General features: G+C 39.5%; 1 protein-coding gene across 4 annotated transcripts in view; it reads left to right on the top strand.

Moving 5' to 3' along the window:
• The window catches only part of PDE7A (phosphodiesterase 7A), a 122,626-nt gene extending 106,051 nt beyond the window's left edge, over positions 1-16,575 (top strand). For 3 of the 4 annotated variants that reach the window (XM_042972709.1, XM_042972710.1, XM_007085015.3), the window contains exons 7-13: positions 1,248-1,348; positions 5,866-5,997; positions 6,185-6,276; positions 8,216-8,360; positions 10,343-10,439; positions 11,122-11,202; positions 14,765-16,575. In XM_042972709.1, coding sequence (XP_042828643.1) covers positions 1,248-1,348; positions 5,866-5,997; positions 6,185-6,276; positions 8,216-8,360; positions 10,343-10,439; positions 11,122-11,202; positions 14,765-14,973 — 857 coding nt within the window. In that variant the 3' untranslated portion in view covers positions 14,974-16,575. Of the gene's footprint in view, positions 1-1,247; positions 1,349-5,865; positions 5,998-6,184; positions 6,277-8,215; positions 8,361-10,342; positions 10,440-10,920; positions 11,041-11,121; positions 11,205-14,764 lie in introns of those variants that run through there. The other variant, XR_006212801.1, reaches the window with a different exon arrangement.
• The last annotated feature ends 464 nt before the right edge of the window (positions 16,576-17,039 follow it).

The raw sequence follows: 17,039 nt of genomic DNA, 5'->3' as shown, positions 1-17,039 counted from the left end.
GGGAAAAAGCTGAACTTTTTTGCCAAATAAATATGTTAGAAGAAAATTAGCATGAGGATTACTTTTTTTAAAAAAGAAGGTAATATTTTCTTTCCTCTTAAATACTGAACTAAGATAAATTTATTACCTAGGACTTTTGAGAGACTTTTCCTGCATATTTATTTCTAATTTGTATACCCGTAATACTCCACTAACAAATTGTGTAAATTATAAAACATATATAAAAATAGATATTAACAAGAGTAATTCAAAGGCTATTTGAAAGGATGGGTTAAAGTAAATACATAATTCTAATGCTCTTTCCTTCTCACCAGTGAGTCATGGTTCACCACTGTGGAATTGGCTCACTTTACTAGTGACCAGTAGATTACAGTGTTATGCCCTTGGGGCCATCCTGCAGGCTTGATGGCAACAGGGATAACTCCACCCCTAATCCTAGTCTCCTTTTTCATGAAAGCCTAACAGACATGGAGCAGAGACAGTAGGATTAAGAGAAGGTCCATCCCTACTACTGAAAAACTAATTCCAGTTCTGAAACGAATGCCTCACTGATGATGCGCCCATGGGATCACCTTCATATGCCCTAATAACTATAATATTTTAGCTTCATAAAGTTTTTTGTTTACTGATAAATTTCTAGAGTCTAAAACAGTACTTGGCACGATAAGTGTTTGTTGAGTGAATTGCAATGCTTTTAATGAAACCGAGAAACTCTTCTTAAATTACATTTGAAAGAGAGGAGTTTGGTACAATGATAGGTTCACATTTTAAAAGAGAGGCACCTGGGTGGCTCAGTCAGTCAAGCATCCGACTACCGGCTCAGGTCATGATCTGATGGCTCGTGAGTTCGAGCCCCACATCAGGCTCTGTGCTCACAGCTCAGAGCCTGGAGCCTGTTTCAGATTCTGTGTGTCTCCCTCTCTCTCTCTGCCCCTCCCCCGCTAGCACTCTGTCTCTCCCTCTCTCAAAAATAAGTAACACTTAAATAAAAAAGAAAAATAAACAAAATATTTATTGTTTTGACATGAATACCTTCTGATAATTTCAAACAAGTTAGCAGCCACAGTGGTATGGATTCTTTGGACATACATGTGAGTTCTGAGTGATTGTCATCCATCTGAATCTGAACAGCTAGCTGGTAGCCACATGAAGATTGTAAGTGGAAAACTCATAATTGTCGCGGTTCTTGTACTTTGCACAGGCCTCCCACGTACAACTAAATTTGAGATCTTTTTTCTTTGATGCAGTTATGATTCAAGAAGATTACCACAGTCAGAACCCTTACCACAATGCGGTCCATGCTGCAGATGTTACTCAGGCCATGCACTGTTACTTGAAAGAACCTAAGGTAAGATGCTGACATTTGCAGGGGGTGCGAATCCTAAGAAAATTCCTTGACTTACTTTCAAATACTTTTCCTTAAATGAGTGATTTGACTCAAAATCAGAGGCTTCCTTCACTAAACTGAGATCTGGCTGGATCAAGTTTCCCATCCTGGTTATATTTGTACAGCAGTTGGACAACTGAGTGATTGTTGAGAGAGGAGCTGGAGAAGTCCAGGTGAGGTCTGGATCCGACGAAACCCCCAACTCTGTGTTAAGACACCGGCATTTACACCAAGCTCCTTGTAACCTCCATGAGGGCCGCACAGCATTAGTCCAATTCAGAGAATGAACGGGGAGCTACAGAAGGGGAGCAGGAGACTTTCCCACACCTGTCAGAAGCTGTTTTGTTTCGGTGCACCATGAAAGAGCCTGGTGGCCCAAGCTAGGCAAGGGGCTTTGGGGAAGGAGAGAGGTAGACGGTCTGTAAGATCTCTTGGGAGTTACAGTGCCTAGCCTATGGTGTCTGCATCTTTGGGGAATGAAGCAGAGAGAAGAGTCAATGAAGACTGCGTGGGGCAGCTGAGTAGAGTGTGGAATTCTGTGAGAGAAAGTACGTAGAAAAGGGAGCAAGTTTTGGGGGTGAGGCTGGTAGAGATGATGACCTCCACTTTGGACATGTAGAGTTAAATGTGTTTGTGTGGTATCCAAGTGGAGATGTTGAATAGAGAGTTGGATAAGAGAGTCTGGAGCAGAGAAGAGAATCTGTTGGAGATACAGATGTAGGGATCAACTGTAGATGATAACGGAAAGCCGTGTTTGTCTTTGGATGTTTCCTACCCCTGATGGTCCTGAAATCACATTTGCTTACCCTCAGCCCTGTTTCTAAACTCTTCTCCCCCTGGGATCTGAGTTCCCACTAGATGTTAGAAGGGAAAGCAAACTGACTAAATCAGATTGTGCTATTTGATGCCAGTTCTGAGAATATAGCCATGTGGTCATCAGTCTTGTCATTTTTCAAGAGATTGTGGAATATGTGAAATACCCCAGTTTTTAGAGTATATATATACATCATGGCTTTTTTTAAAAAGCAACTTCATTGTGGTATCACTTGTATGCCACAATAAAATATATACATTTTATGGGTACATTTTTGACAAATGTATACTCCTGAGTGCCCGAATTTTCTAATTGAGCTTTTAAAAAAAACTCTGGGCCAAGGCTGAAGCCTCTGTTGAGAGTTTTTGGGAGAAACTGATAATCACCATACAGCCAGGTAAATGGAATGATGAAGGTAAGTGTCACGTTCTGTGAGACACAGAGGAGGTTAATTAAGCTGGTGCACAGGTCTGTGAAGGTGGCTCCCCTCCCATCTTCCACTGGCCACACCCAACCAGAAGCCAGGGGCGTGGAAGGTAAGGGCTGATGCCAGGCACGGGGCAAGGCGAGAGTGGGAAGGGTGTGGTAAAAATGAATAAAAATGCTGCCTTACCTGTGCAGCTCTGGCAGCACTAATTTTAAGCTTTTTTTTTTGCCTATGTATCTGATATTTCTTATTTTAAATACTTTTTGCCTTATGCAGCTTTGATTACACTTATTTGAAATACTTGGCTCCTAGGTGGCTCAGTCAGTTAAGCGTCTGACTCTTGATTTTGGCTCAAGGTCACGAACTTATGGTTTGGTTCTGTGCTGTCACAGAGCCTGCTTGGGATGCTCTCTCTTCCTCTCTCTCTGCCTCTTCCCCGCTTGTGAGTGCGTTCACATGCGCTCGCTCACACTCTCTCTCTCTCCCTCTTTCCTTCCCTCTCTCCCTCCCTCCTTCCCTCCCTCTCTCCCTCTCCCTCCCTCTTTCTCTCTCAAGTATTTTTTTAAAAAATACTTTTCATGGTTAACATACTTAGTGAACTTAGTCAAAGCTTCAGTGAAGGAGATAAAATCACTAAGCCCTAAAATGCAAAAATTCCTTTCTCCTTTATTGTAGTTTACATTTTAAAATAGATTCATTCAGTTTTACAAGTACATTCTAAAAAAAGCCTTAAGATTGTATCTCTTACTGCCTGGGCTTTCACAAGGCTTCACACTTTCAAGTGCTTTCATTCAGTACATTTTCCTGGTGCTAGGAATCCAGTGGTAAACAGGACAGGAAAGGTCCCAGTGGGGGAAGCAGTCATTAGACAAATAAATAGAATGTTGACATATATTGTAGTAATTACTGCTGTGAAGGAATCTAAATCGAGGAATGTGCTGGAGAGTGACCAGAGGATGGCAAGCATTTACAGCTGTAGATAAGGTGGTCAGAAACCACGTAAATTTAAAGGAAAAATTTGAGAAGGAGTCACCTATAGAAAAATGCCGGTGCAGAGGGAATCAAATAGAAAGGCTTAAATATAGTATTTAGTGAGAAACCTGCTTTCCGGGCACCTGAGTGGCTCAGTCAGTTAGGCGTCCAACTTTAGCTCAGGATCTCATAGTTTAGTCAAGATCTCATAGTTCGTGAGTTCCAGCCCGGCGTCTGGCTCTGTGCTGACAGCTTGGAGCCTGAAACCTGCTTCGGATTCTGTGTCTCCTTCTCTCTCGGCCCACCCACCCCTACTCACGCTCTGTCTCTCTCTGTCCCTCAAAAAATGAATAAACATTTTCAAAAAAACAAAAGAGGGGCGCCTGGGTGGCTTGGTCGGTTGAGCTTCCGACTTCGGCTCAGGTCATGATCTCACAGTCCGTGAGTTCGAGCCCCGCATCGGGCTCTGTGCTGACCGCTCAGAGCCTGGAGCCTGTTTCAGATTCTGTGTCTCCCTCTCTCTCTGCCCCTCCCCTGTTCATGCTCTGTCTCTCTCTGTCTCAAAAATAAATAAACGTTAAAAAAAAAAAAAAAAAAAAAAAGAAATCTGCTTTCAGTTTTTATATATGATTTCTGTGTAAGAGTTAATTCCTGGACTCTTAAGTGCAAAAAGAAATACTCAAAGCCCCCCCAAATTGCTAGAAAGTTAGGGCAAAGTGCCTTCTTTCTGTACTTGACATCAGCCCTAACTTGAGTGTTTACTTTCTGTGTTTTCATAGCTGAGCTTACACAGATTATAATTGTGTTCGAGTTGAGCCTATTAGCACCTAATAGCAACAATAAAAACAGTGACTTTTTTGTTGAACACAGGAAAACTCAGCATTACTAGTTTTTTATTTGGAAAAGGGTCCTGATGATAGCTTTGCAGACGTCTCCATCAAATGGTTTGCAGTTTCTTCTTCACACACCTTGTTGTTACTGTCCGGCATTACCAGATACAGTTAAAGGAATGGAAATAACAGTAGCCTTGTTTTGTTTTGTTTTTTTAATTTTTTTTTTACATTTATTTATTTTTGAGAGAAAGAGAGAGCACGAGTGGGGAGAAGCAAAGAGAGGGAGACACAGAATCCGAAGCAACAGTTGCCTTGTTTTTAACCCACTTTAAAAATTGTCTTAATATCGTTGGCTTCTTTGTCTTTATTATAAAGGTAATCATTATTTTTTTTTTTTTTTACTACTGACAGTTTGTTATTTACCATTGACCGTTTCAGTCAGGTAATTAACTTACCCCTTGTGATTATTTTATTGTATCAGCTAAGATCTGCAATGATTATTGAGAGTAACATTATAATTGCTCGCTTACACGATCACTTTTTCTGAGGTGACTATATTGTGAACGCTGTTCTGACTATATCCATCTGTCGGGAGAGGATTTTCATAATAAAGTGGATGTAGACTGCCCCAGGATTACTCAGCTTCCTTAAACATTAAAGACCTCAGAAGTAATGGTACAGTTTGGATTCTAATTTTTTTTTTAACGTTTATTTATTTTTGAGACAGAGAGAGACAGAGCATGAACGGGGGAGGGTCAGAGAGAGGGAGACACAGAATCTGAAACAGGCTCCAGGCTGAGCTGTCAGCACAGAGCCTGACGCGGGGCTCGAACTCACAGACTGCGAGATCATGACCTGAGCCAAAGTCGGCCGCTTAACTGACTGAGCCATCCAGGCGCCCCTACAGTTTGGATTCTTAATTGAAGTCTAGTAACCAATTTGTTGATGAATAAGCGCCTTCAGTCATAGGTCTTATGTAATTGTACACTTAAAGCTCTGATAATGTGAGCGTAGATCTCACATTAACTGTTCTTACTGCAATAAAAAAAAGTTGAAAGACCTCATAGGTCTTCTGTTGGTAACAACTATGGTAATAAACATACAGAAACCTGTGTTTGTTTTAAACCCATTTCTCAAAAAAGATCATTTATACTTTGGCTGTCATTTTGAGTAAGTCTGTCTCAAATGAACACAGTGTAAGGACAAGGTCTGTAAACTCTGTGTGGACGGGAACACACATCATATTCTACCTCTCCCTCGTGTCGTGATGAGGACAGCACCTGGCAGGTGCTTGGTGCCCTTAATGAACAGTCTGAAAAACATGAAGGGGGAGGAGACGCGACACTACCATTTGAGGCAAATTCAAAACTACTGTAATGGTACAGAGTTTATTTCAGATATGTCTGTAATTAATTCTTTTGTCCCACTTCAGCTTGCCAGTTCTGTAACCCCTTGGGATGTCTTGCTGAGCTTAATTGCAGCTGCCACTCATGATCTGGATCATCCAGGTGTTAATCAACCTTTCCTTATTAAAACTAACCATTACTTGGCAACTTTATACAAGGTCAGTGCAATTTTATCATGAGATTTAATATTCTTGCATTCTGGAGAATGTTTTAATGGAGTCAAAGTAGTAAACAGATTGTCCATGAACATTAGAATTTTAGCCAGATTAATATTACCTACAGATAATTCTTTATGTTCAGAAAGAGACTCGCTATTAAATAACTCAGATATGCCCCTTTTTGTAGAATACCTCAGTACTGGAAAATCACCACTGGAGATCTGCAGTGGGATTATTGAGAGAATCTGGCTTATTCTCACATATGCCATCAGAAAGCAGGTAGGTTGGATTAAGACACATTTAATTTGTTATGAACAATGGAAATTAAGTTGGCAAAACAATTTCATAAAGGTTTCAAAATTATTCAGGTGTTCCCACAGTTTTCAGTTTTTGTTTAATGGCTGAACTATTTTATCTTAAAGGTTTATATCAAAATTCTAGTAATTTAAACCTGTTCTGCAGTGAAGACAGTAGTATTTTTTTAGTGATTTTTTTTTTATGGATCATTCCGTAGATTTGAGTATTATAAATTCACTCCAAATACACATTGCCTCAGTCATAGTTTACTATTTATGTAAATAGTGTTACATGTTTCCATTTTATGCTCATTTGAATAAAACCTTATGTTCTAGGTATAAAGAAATTAATTATTCTGTATCATAAATACCCTCATTAAAAGTTTCAGGAAATTTTCAAAATCTATAAGTAAAAAAAAATGCTTTATACCTCAATAGCATAGCCCTGGAGTCACTTTGGGAGCATAGGATAAAATAATGATGGAAAGAACAGGAAATACTGATTTTTTAAGAAAAGACCATTTAATGTTAAGCAGGCCATTTGAAAGCCTAATAAGCATCAGTGCAAATAAGCCCGATATGATGGTGATTAACAAAATCTCTTCTCACTGATCCACAAACAAAAGCTTTTAATAATGTCTCACTGAGAGAAGATGCTCTTAAGAAAACCATGTAAGTGGATATAAACCATCTAATTCTAGAAACAAGGTGAGGCATAAAAATAAGTTTGGGTACTAAAATTTAAGTTACTATTATTGTTCTTTCCTTTTTCCATTTCATAATTTAAAACAACTTTATTTTAAAAACTTAAGTATTTTGTGTAATGACCATAAGAAAAAAGCTGGACTTTATTTTTTATTTTTTAAATCTTTATTCATGGATACCATTTGGAGTTATGACAATACTTCTGGTAAGTAAAATTGTTTCTTGCTGTAGTACAAATAGAAAAATTGCTTAAACCATAGTTTTTGAATATATAAGTTATCTTTTTCTTGATTAAAGCAGATTAAAATGTTTGCTTTCTTCTTTTTGTCATGTTTTACATTTGATGATTAACCCTATCGATAAAAATTGACAGTAAGGAATACTACCTAATAGCATTCTTTTATGTTTCCTTTATTTAGGATTTATTTCATTTAATATCCAATATTGTGAGCCTTTTAATCTGTTGACAGCTCTTTACTGATATTTATACAAAGATAATGTTCGCTACAGCCCATTGAGGGGAAAAAAGGAAGGTTTTTTTTTGTTTTTTTTTAAGTTTATTTCTCTTATTATTTGACTTGAGACAGTCTTAATTATTTTTTTACTTGAGACAGTTTTAAAAATGATATGATGTATTTGCATTAACATGTTACCTTTTCCTTTCCAGAAAAGTTGGATATTCATGTAGATAATTGATTCTAGAATTTGACCTTGAAAATACAGTTACATCTAAACTTTATCAAATTGTTTGGTGGGGTTTTGTCAGCATATAATCATGCATCTTAGTCAAAATATCTACCAGACTTAGTTGTTGAATGGGCTGTTCTTTCTCCGTTTGAGCCAACCATCTGACTTCCAGATATCAGACACCCAAGAAAGAAACCAAAGTTGTGTACCCTCAGCACATCCCAGCCAAAAATTTTATAAAATAACGTATCAGGCTCATATGGATTTGTTTTTAGACAACTAATTCCTCCTTGGCTGGCAAAATAAAGGCATTCTTTTGGGAATGTACACATATTTGTACTTTCCTACAAACTCCTTTGGTTTTAGTTTTGATGATTTTAGTAGGTTTTTAAAAATGCATTCTTTAAAATTCATTTTTTATGATAGGTTAAAAGTTGAATGGCAGAATATTAAGTTTAAGAAAAAAAAATCAAGAAGTAACTATTTAATTGAAAGTCTTGTATTTTCTTTTTATATTTCTCTAATTCCAGGCAACAAATGGAGACTCAGATAGGTGCTTTGATACTAGCCACAGACATCAGTCGCCAAAATGAGTATCTGTCATTGTTCCGGTCCCATTTGGACAGAGGTGATTTACGCCTTGAAGATGCCAGGCATAGGCATTTGGTTTTACAGGTAAAATGGGGTTGGGAAAGATTCTTTCTAGGGTAAATCACATGACTGTTAGAATAAAAATGAAGTAATCTAGTGTAGCTTTCAGAGTGGTTAAATTTTGAGGGAAAGCTGTGGGATTTCCTTCCATTAGTAAAATATCTTACAGAAGGTGAATCTTCTCCTTAGGAAAGCACCGTTGTTTTTGTAGTTTTCATACTCGTGATTTCTTTTTTTTTTTTTTTTTTTTTTTAACGTTTATTTATTTTTGAGACAGAGAGAGACAGAGCATGAACAGGGGAGGGACAGAGAGAGAGGGAGACACAGAATCTGAAGCGGGCTCCAGGCTCTGAGCTGTCAGCACAGAGCCCGATGCGGGGCTCGAACTCACGGACCGCGAGATCGTGACCTGAGCCGAAGTCGGCCGCTTAACCAACTGAGCCACCCAGGCGCCCCCATACTCGTGATTTCTAACAAAAACCATTTTTGTGAGATTAGGGTACTGACCAACAAACAGTAATTTATTTTATTTTATTATTTTTTTATGAATTTTTTTCAAATTTTTACTCAAATTCTACTTAGTTAACATACAGTGCAGTATTGGTTTCAGGAGCAGAATTCAGTGACCTACATACAACACCCAGTATTCATCACAAGTGCCCACCTTAGTACCCATCACCCATCTAGCCCATCCCCCACCCACCTCCCTCCATCAACCCTCACTTCTCCTTTGTTAAGAGTCTCTTATGGTGGGGCACCTGGGTGGCTCAGTCGGTTAAACTTCTGACTTTAGCTCAGGTCATGACCTTGCAGTTAGTTTGTGGGTTCGAGCCCCACATTGGGCTCTGTACTGACAGCTCAGAGCCTAGAGCCTGCTTTAGATTCTGTGTCTCCCTCTCTCTCTGCCCCTCCCCCACTCATGCATGCTCACACTTGCTCTTTCTCAAAAAATGAATAAACATTAAAAACAAAATTTTAAGAGTCTATTATGGTTTGTTTCACTCTCTTCTTCACCCCCTTCCAATATGTTCATCTCTTCCATTTCTTAAATCCCACATATGAGAGAAATCATATGGTATTTGTCTTTTTTCTGATTGACTTATTTTGCTTAGCATAATACACTCTAGCTCCATCCATGTCATTGCAAATCGCAAGGTTTCGTTCCTTTTGATGGCTGAGTAATATTCCTGTGTGTGTGTGTGTGTGTGTGTGTGTGTGTGTGTGTGTGTGTAGGCATATTTTATGTATATATAAAATATATATATATATATATAAAATATGTATATATATATTCCATATCTTCTTTATCCATTATCAGTCAGTGGACACTGGTGGTTTCTCCATACTTTGGCTGTTATTGCTAATGAATGCTGCTATAAACATCAGGGTACCATGTACCCCTTCGAATCTGTATTTTTGTATCCTTTGGGTAAATACCTAGTAGTATAATTGCTGGATTGTAGGGTAGTCTGTTTTTAACTTTTTGGGGAACCTCCATCCTATTATCCCGAGTGGCTGCACCAGTTTGCATTCCCACCAGCAGTACAAGAGGGTTCCTTTTCTCTACGTTGTCGCCAACATCTGTTGTTTTGTTGTGTTGTTAATTTTAGCCATTCTGACGGTTGTGAGGTGGTATCTCATCATGGTTTTGATTTGTATTTCCCTGAGATGAGTGATGTTGAGCATCTTTTAGCCAAGTGTTTTATTTTCACAAATTAGTTCTTGGATCTAAAAATGAGCGAGAATACAATGATTTATTTGTAGCTTTATGTTTAGTCCAGTCCTTATGCTTGGCTCTTGGGTATAAAGTGTCATTTAGCATTCCTGAAGACATGATTGATAGACATAATAGCATCATAGAATTAATATAAAAGACAGTGAATTTTCTGTTGCAGCATTTTTCTTCATTAAAGTGTCCTTTTTTCCCACTATTGGAGTATACTTAAGCTTAGTACAATTGAAATTTTAGTTTTTTCTTTAAAGAATTTTAATATTTTGCTTGCTAGATGGCTTTGAAATGTGCTGATATTTGTAACCCATGTCGGACCTGGGAATTAAGCAAGCAGTGGAGTGAAAAAGTAACAGAGGAATTCTTCCATCAAGGCAAGTTACAGTTTTGAGTGATAAGTAGTCTGTTCAATTCATTTTTTAGCATCATTTGAATAAACAAACCCAGACATTTACAGGAGTCAGGCAATAGATGCTTGTTGGTATTTTTAGTGACAACTCAGCGTAGATGTACATACAGGCAATAATGTACAAATTGAGCATATTTTGGGAATTACCAGATCTCTTTGGAAATGATGAAATGTGAACATTTGCATTTATAAATAGACATAAGTCAGGTTAGAAATTTCGCTGTCCAGAAAGATTTCCCTGACCTTGTACCATCCTCATCCCTTTTGGAGGGTCCCATGGCCCTGTGAACGTGCAAGTTGGTTTTAGTAATTTAAAAACAGGAACCAAGGATCTTCATTGCATGCACCTTCCTTTTAGAAATCTAAGTTTTAAATTAAAATGCTGACAGAATTATAGTCTTGGGGTAACACCTAGTAAAATTCTTCATCTCCTCCATTTAAAATAGGATATCAGCTTGGCAACCTTTTCTATGTGTGAATAACTTAAAAATTTTAAAAAGAACTAATTTAGAAGCCATCCTCTCTTGAGGATTAAGTATGTCATGCATTTTCTAAGGAATTTACAGGTAAGATGAAGACTTTAACTGTATACTTAAGCAATAGTTATGTTCCACATGAATCATTCTATCTTGTTTTTATCATTTTAGGAGATATAGAAAAGAAGTATCATTTGGGTGTGAGTCCACTTTGTGATCGTCAGACTGAATCTATTGCCAACATCCAGATTGGTAACTATACATACTTCTAGCTGGTTAGAAACATGCCGCCAATTTTAATTTTGCCAAGAAGAGATCTACATCTGAAATATAAATTATTAAAATTGTGCTCATTTCTATTTTTTAATTTAAGAAATTTTACCCATTTTTCCTTTTTGGGGCTCTATCTATAATTTACTCTCATTTAATCTTAGGTCATAAAAACCATGATATTTGCAAAGCAGGTAGCAGTAACTTTGTTTTAAAACTGACAGAATACGTGATTTGCTCATGTGGAAGCTTCTTTTGCATAATTCTGGGATTGCATTCTAAAATGAAAACAGTGACCACTGAGCACAATTATAATGTGAAGTCCATTTTCCACTGTGGCTTACTTTTCTCTGTCACCGCCTGTGGATTAATTCTTCAGCATCCTGTACAGGCCTCTTGTAAGCTTCCCTCGAGTAGTCTCTTCGGTTCTCTCCCCGGCAACTTCCCCTCACATACCCGCGGCAACCTGGGACTCTGCAGTGTTCCCCAAATCCATGGCACCCCTTTACTCTTTCCCCCTCGCCACTCCTCCCCACCTGCCTGATGGACTCATTTTTCTTGAAGATCCACCTCCTCCAGATGCCACCTTCTGCTCTCTCCAGGCAGAGTCGGTCGTTCCTTTTCCAGGCCTCCAAAGCACTAGATGTATGTCTCCCCTAGCTCCCAGGTCCTTCCTGCAGCGATGCATTCCTGAGGCTTTGCACTGCACCTAGAAGCAGGAGGCACTAGAGAACTATTGATTAAGTGAGACATAATTGTAACGGAAAGCACAGGGAAATTTGCTGATTAAAATAGGGGCAGCTTATTGTAAAAGAGCACAGGAGTGGGTGTTGGGGTTTTGAACGTAAAGTAGGAGGCCAGCGTGGGGATGGGTAAGTCAACAAGGTATTGCGGGATGAATGTGATTTTGGTAGCTGGTGTTGAGTAGGGCCTTTGAGGATTGGGTTGAACATAAAGAAATGGGTGCACAAACTTCAGAAAGATAAAGTTTCTAGAAATCCAGAAGACAGCACATGTCTGTGGCATAGTGCTTTGAAAAGAGGCTTGTAGGGGTCAGAAATTCAGAAATCTGATACTTACGTAGTAATTGCAAGACATTGTCATGTGGAAGGCTGTGGGTAGTAACCGACTTGATGGCAGACGAACAGGTAGGAAAGATAAAGAGCCAGGCCCAGAAGAGTGTGGCACAGACCTGCGGGAATGGCGGGGGCAGGGGAGGGTGGTGCTGGGGCTCAACCAGCCAGAAGCCTGGAGAATTTTGCAGAGGGGGAAGCTTTCTTTGGGGGGGATAAGAAGACACTTAAGAAGCAGATCTGGGGTACCCTGAGTCTCAAGTAGAAAAACCTTCAAATGCAAAAGAACAGGTGAAATATGGGCAAAGGGAATTAAATTGAAGATAGGTGAATGAGTAGCAAAGTCATTGTAGCTACTTTTAAGTTCTTTTGCTGGAGTCAGTGACTCTCTAGATTAATTTGACAGTAGGTTTTTAAAAACTACAATTTCTAAAAATGAAAGGAAGCTAGATCCCTTAAATTCTTCACTTCAGTCTACAGATCTTGTCAGTGTCAGCACTTCTAGGTCAGGCTATCTAAGGGACAAGGATAAGGGAAATGATGGTAAGAGCTGACATCTGCCAACTCCTCACAACAACCCTAGGAGACATGGACTTCTCGTAGCCTCCTTTTCAGATAGTTTGCCCAATTTATAGTTATAAATTACACAGAATAAATACTGTGCTAAACAGTGGTTATTCAGAGCCAGCATAGGGTCAGTAAGTAGATGTCATGTGTAATTAATACAGTTTCCTTCTTTGATAGAAATAATGGTTTTGTTAAACAAGAAAAGAACACATACTGGGGAAGTAAGGCATTTGACAAGGTGTCCTGTGGTATCTGTGGGGGTAAGAGAGAGGCACATGGGCTCGTACAACAAGTGGATTCACAAGCAGCTAATGAATAGAGCCCCGCCCTCCAGGAGGGTGCTGTGTGGCTGTCTCTGTCCATGACCCCAGCCCATCCATTTTTGTCGGGTGCTTAAGACCTAAAAGAATGAGGTTAACTTAGAGCCACAAGTAATACTAATTTGTTGGTTGTTAGAGGCAAGATCCAAAAGCTCTCAACCAGTTGGAATAACGGGTGAATCAAATAAGATGAAACTCATGTAAAAGCATGATAATAAGGTTCTGCATTTGGGTATAAAACTCTAGCGATTCACCACTTAACTGTGGCACCTGGAAGCGACAGGGCTCTGGGTGACTGGTTCAGCCTGACACTGTGGTGTGAGGATGGCTACCAAAAAGCTGCCGTGTTCTTTGACCGCAGAGGTGACATTTTCCTCTATTTGTTATGTCTTTCTCTTCACCAGAATGTAACTCCTTGAGGGCACATCTTGTCTGTCCATTCACTGCTATATTCCTGGCCACCCTAGAACAGTGCCTGGCATAGATAGCAGGTTCTCCGTTAATATGCGTGGAGGGAGTGAAAGGCCTTATTTCCAATATTAATTACTATTTCAGATACCACAATTTGTACACTTTTCTAATTAAAAGTAGTGGGTGCTGATTGCTTTAACTCCAGAATTTTTTGTTGCCTAAATGAAACCTGTGTGGCCTGTGGTCTACATGGTCTTTTGCTGAAATGAAAAAGTTTTTAGAGATGAAGAAAATTTTAAAACTGTTACATAGCAATGATAGAATTCGAATGTACATGCTCCTCCTCCTTAACAGATCAAAAGTTGAGGAAATAATGCTAAATGTTTCTCCAATATATGTGATTTGACTGACGAGGTATTTTCTAGGAGTATAAGATACACTGTAGTGTTAAATCAGGCATAATGTCCGCATGAGTGCTGTACAACCTAAAGGTACAGACAACCCAGAAATCACTCATTTTCCCTTTCTGACTACAAATTAAGAGAGATCAGTTATATGAGTTGTTTAAAAAGTAGGACCCTGGTACGCTTTTGGTGTTCATTTTAATAATTGCTGAAGCTAATACGCTCTGTTCTTTTTAGGCTCGTAATTTTTGTCATGAGTTTTGGTTCCGTAAATTCTGACTTAAATAAAGTGGCCAAGCGTAACCATGACCAGGTGTGAAGATGCCATCCCTGAGGGGGCGAAACCCAGCAGCACGTCACCAGCCCCACTTCAGCTCAGGCCTCATCACCCACAGGCTTGCAAGAGACCCCTCTTAGCCTCTAGCTGTCTCACTGCAACTGTCTGCCCTGCTTTCTGCAGAGTTGAGAGGACCGCTGAGTGTTTGCTCATATAGGATGTAGTGGTGTAGCTGAAAGGAACCGTCAGAAAAGAGTTGATGTGTTTGTCAATTCATCTTGACTTAAAGTTCCATTGAGCTACTAAATAGATTCTTCAGAGAAGTTATGTACATTTACACACACACACACACACACACACACACACACACACACACACTGAAAACTTAGGTGATATTAGAATAGGACTTAAGAGAATAAACACTGGATAGATGTTCTGAAGACAAAGTTTCAGAATATATGTTAAGACCTTTTTTTCTCTTATTTTCTCCAGGTTTCATGACTTACCTCGTGGAGCCTTTATTCACAGAATGGGCCAGGTTTTCCAATACCAGGCTATCCCAGACAATGCTCGGACATATGGGGCTGAATAAAGCCAGTTGGAAGGGGTTGCAGAGAGAACAGTCCACCAGTGAGGACACTGATGCTGCGTTCGAGGAGTTGAACTCACAGCTATTACCTCAGGAAAATCGGTTATCATAGCCCCCAGAATCGTCGGAACAGACTGCCTCCTGCAGGTTTTTAGAAATGTGAAATGGGGTCTTGAGGTGAGAGGACTTTCTTGACTGCCAACGTTTCCGAGGGAATGAGGCCAGCGTTATTTATTCCCAAGGTGTCCTCTACTGGATCATGCGACCCCACTTTTTAATTATAAGACCTGAACATACAGCAATATGCACTTGGCTTTCGTGTGAAACCTTGAATATGCAAAGCCCAGCAGGAGCGGATCCGAAAGGAGTAACGAAGGAAGTTTCGCAACGTGCCACCAGTTTTTCAAAGCATTTGCTCCTCGAACCGTGAAACTTGAACTGTAGCTTTCAGCAGAAATCTCTTGGAATTTAACCAGTCTGACGCAACGTTGTGTATCTGTACCTTCCACTAAGTTCTCTCTGAGAAAAAGGAAATGTGAAGTGCCCAGCCTCTGCTGCCTCCTGCAAGACTCGATGTTTACAAATCAACTCTGAAATATTGGTTCTAAATTGCCTTGGAGCATGATTGTGAAGGAACCACTAACAATTTTAAAGATCAGACTTAAACTGCAGCTCTTTCCCCCTGGTTTGCCTTTTTCTTCTTTGGATGCCACCAAAGCCTCCCTTTTGCTATAGTTTTATTTTGCGCACTGGAAACTGAGCATTTATCATAGAGTACCGCCAAGCTTTCCCTCCAGTGCTGTTTGGCAATGCAATTTTTTTTAACTGTTAGTTTCTGATTTGGGGCGGGAGGGGAAGAACACCAGTGTCCTAGCTGTATTATGATTCTGCAGTGAAGACATTGCATGTTGTTTTCACTACTGTACTCTTGACCTGCACATGCAAGAAACAGGTGGAATGTTTAAAACACCATAAACAGCTCAGGGTATTTGCCAATCTGAAATAAAGTGGGATGGGGAAGTGTGTCCTTCAGAGCAAGGGTACTAAAGTCCCTTTCGCTGCAGTGCGTGAGAGGTATGTTGTGTGTGGATGTGTGGACGTATGTTTGCGTGCATGTTTGTGCATGTGTGACTGTGCATGTGTTATATTTATCCATGTGGGAAAGGATTTGAAACGTAAGCTTTTATTTATTATCTTAGAATGTGACACGGTGCGCAGCCACACTGGGGGAGGGGAAGGTAGGCGAGCTGTAACAGACCGCTCCAGTTGCCTTAAACTATGCACAAAGCTAAGTGACCAAACTTCTTGTTTTGATTTGAAACAAGTGCATTGTTTTCTTGTCCCTCCCTTTGATGAAACGTTACCCTTTGATGGGCCTTTTGATGTGAACAGATGTTTTCTAGGACAAAATCTAAGGACTAATTTTAAACTTCAAACATTCCACTTTTGTAATTTGTTTTAAATTGTTTTATGTATAGTAAGCACAACTGTAATCTAGTTTTAAGAGAAACCGGTGCTTTCTTTTAGTTCAATTGTATTTCCCTTGTTACTGTAAAAGACTGTTTATTGATTATGTTTACAGTTCGTTGCAACAGCCATTTTCTTGGGAGAAAGCTTGAGTGTAAAGCCCTTTGTAAAAGGCTTTGCCATACTCATTTTAATATGTGCCTGTTGCTGTTAACTTTTGATGAATAAAAACCTATCTTTTCACATATTTATCTTTGATATTTACCTTATAACTCAATCTTTTGGAAATCTTAATACTAAATTACTAGGAAATCCAAGGTTTAGCTTCTTGGTTCTAGCATTCACTCATCAGGTATTTATTTAGGCAGATGCAGGTGCTGGCCAAGCCCTTGGGGTCATCTGTCATTATCTGCACCTCACGAGTGAGTGAGTGGCCCCACTGTTTGTGCTCAGAGTTCTGACTAATACATGGTACAAGTCAGCTTTGAGCCCAGGCCTCTGGACTCCACAGCCTTTTTTGTCCCCACAGTTGGGAATTGCATAAGATATCAGCACTCTTACAATACCAAAGTACTAGCTGTAATTGCTTTTTTAAAGTAAAGTAATAAGAAATGGCCACGTAATTCTCCTTGGTTGGTATCAATGTAAGAAAGGCACCACTGGGCCTCTCCTGTGTCTTCTCAAGTCCAATTCATTAGGAAGGATATAGTA

This window comes from Panthera tigris, chromosome F2 (genome assembly GCF_018350195.1).
Source record: "Panthera tigris isolate Pti1 chromosome F2, P.tigris_Pti1_mat1.1, whole genome shotgun sequence".
Classification (NCBI taxonomy): Eukaryota; Metazoa; Chordata; class Mammalia; order Carnivora; family Felidae; genus Panthera; species Panthera tigris.
The sequence above is the reverse complement of the archived record's forward strand: the minus strand, read 5'-3'. Positions and strand labels throughout refer to the sequence as shown.